At 56.3% G+C, this 4,835-nt stretch overlaps 1 protein-coding gene across 1 annotated transcript in view; it reads right to left on the minus strand.

Moving 5' to 3' along the window:
- PCNT (pericentrin) overlaps positions 1–4,835 on the minus strand; it is a 126,854-nt gene that overhangs the window by 30,281 nt on the left and 91,738 nt on the right. Inside the window, exons 29-30 of the mRNA XM_023739100.1 lie at positions 1,790–1,969; positions 876–1,049 (exon numbers count right to left, since the gene is read on the minus strand). Of these exons, the coding sequence (XP_023594868.1) occupies positions 876–1,049; positions 1,790–1,969 (354 nt within the window). The remainder of the gene's footprint in view (positions 1–875; positions 1,050–1,789; positions 1,970–4,835) is intronic.

Raw genomic sequence — 4,835 nt, forward strand, 5'->3', positions numbered from 1 at the left:
GAGGTGTAAGGACGGGCACCCTGCAGACAGGGGCAGGGAGGTGTAAGGACGGGCACCCTGCAGACGGGGGCAGGGAGGTGTAAGGACGGGCACCCTGCAGACGGGGGGACGGGGAGATGTAAGGACGGGCATCCTGCAGATGGGGGCGGGGAGGTGTAAGGACGGGCACCCTGCAGACGGGGGCGGGGAGGTGTAAGGACGGGCACCCTGCAGACGGGGCAGGGAGGTGTAAGGACGGGTACCCTGCAGACGGGGCAGGGAGATGTAAGGACGGGTACCCTGCAGATGGGGACGGGGAGATGTAAGGATGGGCACCCTGCAGACAGGAGGCGGGGAGGTATAGACGGGCACCACACGGGCAAGGAGGGGTGTGAGCTGGGAGAAGAGAGGGCGAGTGGGTGTCCCACACACCAGGAACCCAGGACCTCGCTGGGACAAGGGGCCGCACTTGCTGAGCACTGAGGACGAGGAACAGCGCGTGCAGCGACTGTACAAAGAGCTCACAAGCAGGGCAGCCACCTGCGCCCTGAGCCCTCCTGCCTGGCGATCCAGCAGAGCTGCCGGGAGCAGCCAGGGATGCTGCCTGAGTCACTGATGCCAACAGCACAACCTCCCCACTGACAGGTGGCCAGGTGGGAACAGGGGTCTCCGTCCTAAAAGCTGTGGGTCTGTGCCCAGAGCCCCCGAGGAGGCTGCTATCCACACAGTGTGGGGACGACGCACACACACCTCCCCATCTGTGTGCTCAGTCATGACGACACAGCGGGGCACTGTGGACACTGCTGCAATCCAAGGTTGACTTAAAATGGGAATGCAAACTTGGCGTGAAAACAGGGCGGCACCTTCCCCAACCCGGGACACCCATGCTTGCACACCTGCTCCCGGACGACCTTCTCAAGCCGCTCAAGCAGGGAGCTACCATCCCCCGGCTCACAGCAGCCCAGCCTGGACTGCAGCTCCACGCCCAGCGCATGCCGCTCCTTCTCAATCGCGTCCTGTACAGCCCGCAGGAACGCCCCTCTCCAGTCCACACACACGTCAGAAGGTTCCTGAAACAGGGACCAGAGAGCACCGTCCTGACCTCACATACCGTGGATGACAAGCAGAAGCCACTGGGACAGAGGAGACCTACCCCTGGTCATGGGGGAGAAGCCAAAGGCAGACCTCGAGGGCAGGTGGTACAGTGCACCCACACCGCACCCTTAACAACCTGGGTGAGGACCCCGCTGCCACCTGACTGGGGTGAGGACCCAGTGCAGGCCACTGCGGGCCTTGGTGGCACCATGTGGCCCTCAAGCGGCATAGTCTCAGGGATGGCAGGTGAGCGGGCTGCAGCCCTCACCCCCAGGATCAGCGCCCCAGGTGGCAGCGCAGCAGCAGGGGACGACACAGGGCAGAAACAGTAGCTGTTGGGAATGTCCAGACTTGGTGAGCACCGGCCGGAAGGTCACAGCTGGAGCCCCCACCCGACAGCACATGGCATCTGCTGAGGCCGGGACGGGGGCCAGGCCTCGAGTCAGGCCTCATCTGAGATAAACACAGCGCTAAGGGACAAGTTCCTCCTGCTGTCAGCTTGCCCTTCTCCCACGTCACCCCACCTGAGAGCCCGTTCCCAGGACCACAGGTCACCTGCCCCAGGGTCCCGCTGTTCACTCGGGGCCTGCAGTGCGTCACCGTCACTCCTGGGAGAGGGGAGCGTGCACTGTAGGGGCACCGCGCTGTTCCGTAATGTGGCCTGGCACTGACAGCGGCCCTCAGTGCCCCAAGGTTTCCACGAGCATCGTCTTACCTCCTCTCCTTTCTGGGGTGCTCCGAGGGCTGGCACTGCCTCCATCAGGCCCAGCCCCTCCCCCAGGCCACGCTCTGGAGGGTCATGTGGTTCACCCCTGCCCAGCGTGCTAGGGGCGCCCCGGTGCTCGGACAAGGCCAGGATGTGGTGGCTCTCATCACACACCATCTTTAGCAGCGCCTGCAACGAAAATCAGGTCAGAGAAGACAGCTGGCCTCGTGCCCTGGCGGTACGAAGGCCCCCACCTGCCCACCCAGCAGTGAAGACCCCTACCTCTGCGGCCCCCGCAGCACTTCCTGTTCTGTTCTAATTGCGGGTTTTTATGTATGTACCCCATTTTACTGCTCCATTCCCCCGCTGACGGGCACTTGGTTGTCTCCATCTTTTTGCTATTGTGAACAGTGCTGTGACGAACACAGGTGTGCATGTCTGCTCCTGTCATTTCTACCAGGTCCCGTGGATACAGACCTAGGAGTGGAACTGCTGGGTCACAGGACAGCTCTACCTCCAGTTTTTTGAGGAACCCCCAGACTTTTCCACAATGGTCGACCAGTTTGCATGACCACCAGCAATGGATGAGGGTTCCAATTTCTCCACATCCCCTCCAATGCGTGTTATTCTGTTATTTTTTTTTTTTGTCTTGACCGTCCTCGTGGGAGTGAAATGGTACCTCACTACGGTTTTGATTTCCATTTCTCTGATGGCTAATGACGTTGAGCATCTTTTCACGTGTCTGTTGACCTAATTGTGAATTTTTTAAGCTCTCTCCCGTGACCTCCAGAAAGACAACCAGGAAGCCAGTCCCGAAGCCCTGGAATTCTGGGCCCAACATTCCACAGATGGCCTCAATACACCAACCTCCTGCCCTTCTCACAGGGCAGCAGCAGGACCACCTGGCTGTCCCCAGACTGGGCAGTGAGCACACTCATCTGCACCTCCCAAGGCCAAGTCTCCCGCATGCCGTCTCCCCAGGCATTCGGGACGCAGCCACCATGCAAACAGGACACCAAGGGGAGCCTCACGAGGGAGACATCACAGGGGCCACACAAGGAGTCGTCATGGGGAACCACAAAGGGGCCACACGAGGAACCCATGTCTGTGCGGAAGCGGCAGCCCAGGGACAGCCAGCATCAACCGCCTCTCGCGGGGGGATGGCCCCGCACGATGTAATGCCACACCAGCCCACCATGGTCCTCTCAGCAGAGGCCCAGACACGGAGCAGAGCTAAGCTGCCTGCAGCGCCTCACTGACCAGGAACATGAGCACAGAACCACGTCACCATCACCACCAGGGTGTGGCATGACCAGTTCACGCAGTGCAAAGCTGGACAGACATACTGCCCACCAGTCCTCCCTCCGGGGGCTAAGAGGAAAGGAGAGCCACCCACCACCATGTCTGCCCACAAGCTGCTTGAACACTGTCATCATCACTGCAGCAGACAAGTCAGTAGGGGTCAATAAATGGCCAGAAACAGGAAAATGGTAAAATAAGCAATGAAGACACACACCAAAAACCCAAAATACCCACTGCCTCCAAGTGAGTACGAACGCACAGTGACCCTATACCCATTGTCGATTCCGACTCAAAGTAACCCTATAGGACAGAGTAGAACTGCCCCCTAGGGTTTCTAAGGAGCGGCTGGTGGATTCGAACTGTGGATCTTTTGGTTAGCAGCCAACTGCTTAACCACTGCGCCACCAAGGCTCCAAAGACACGCACCAAAAAAAAAAAATCAAACCAGTTGCCGTCGAGTCGATTCCAACTCACAGGGACCCTGTAGGGCAGAGAAGAACTGCCCCATAGAGTTTCCAGGGAGCACCTGGTGGATATGAACTGCCAACCTTTTGGTCAGAAGCCACAGGTCTTAACCACTATGCCACCAGGGTTTCCGAAGACATACACAGAGTGATAATTTAGTATTTTAAATGTTTTCCTCAGACTTGCCCACAAGATGGCGGCATAGGCAGTTGAGCACCTCTATTCCTCCACAATAATTACAGAAAAATGTACTAAACACACCAAATATTGTGGGGAAACTGATGACTCAGAACTCCAGAAACCAGATTAACAGATAAAGCACCAGGCAGAAAGCTGAAGAAGGGCAAGTCAGCAGTCATGGTAAGAAGGTTTTCCCCTCTGTCACACTGGAGACCCTCCTGCCAAGCCCCCATGGCAGTGAGAGCAGAGCACCCACTAAACACCGTGAGCTGTGAACTGCAAACAGTGAACTACCTTATGTTAGCCCAGGAGAGTGGTGAATGCATTTCGCTTTTGCTGATGGTCTAGTGGGCAGATTCTTCATATCTGCCTGGGGGATCCAGAAAAACTGAGGAGATAAAGGATCCTCACAGAGAAGCCAGTCCCCCACCCCTCTCCAGGCAAGAATGAGGAAAAACAAAATTGTTCTGCCTCCAGATTCCATAACAAAAAGCAGCAATTTAAGTTAATGGCAGCAAAAATAGATGTATCTCTGAGATAAGCTTACCTCCAGAGACTTAAAATATTTACAACAAAAAGGGGAGTAAAAAGTGACTAAGATCTATCCATACATCAAACCACCTACAACCTGTGAAAAGCCTACTGGGTCTATTTAGAGGCTCTGGAAACACAGCAGCCACTTATCAACCAGACAAATGCCTGGGGAAGAGACAGGCTGCAGAACTTGCCTAAGTGAGCTACATGCACCAATAGGCTAGCACACACGACTCCTCAATGCTGCCACAAAGGCAGGGACTGTGGCACATTGTCTTAGGCTTGGTTCTCTAGAGAAGCAAAACCAGTGAAGTGTAATTATATATACACAGAGAGACAGGAAATGGCTCACACGGTTGTAGAGGCTGGCAAGTCCCAAGTTGGTGGGCCAGGCATCAGGCTGGAGGGTTCTCCTAACTTGCGTAGCTGTGGAGGCCAACAAATCCCAAGATCGGCAGGAAATACGACACTCCGCTGGCTCAAGTCTCAAGAACCAGAGGTCAGATGATGATGAGCCAGATACAGTATCCACAGCGAACAAAAGCCAGCGAGCTTTGGCAGAACACCCGTATAT

This window comes from Trichechus manatus, unplaced genomic scaffold (genome assembly GCF_000243295.1).
Source record: "Trichechus manatus latirostris isolate Lorelei unplaced genomic scaffold, TriManLat1.0 scaffold00128, whole genome shotgun sequence".
In the NCBI taxonomy this organism is placed as follows: domain Eukaryota; kingdom Metazoa; phylum Chordata; class Mammalia; order Sirenia; family Trichechidae; genus Trichechus; species Trichechus manatus.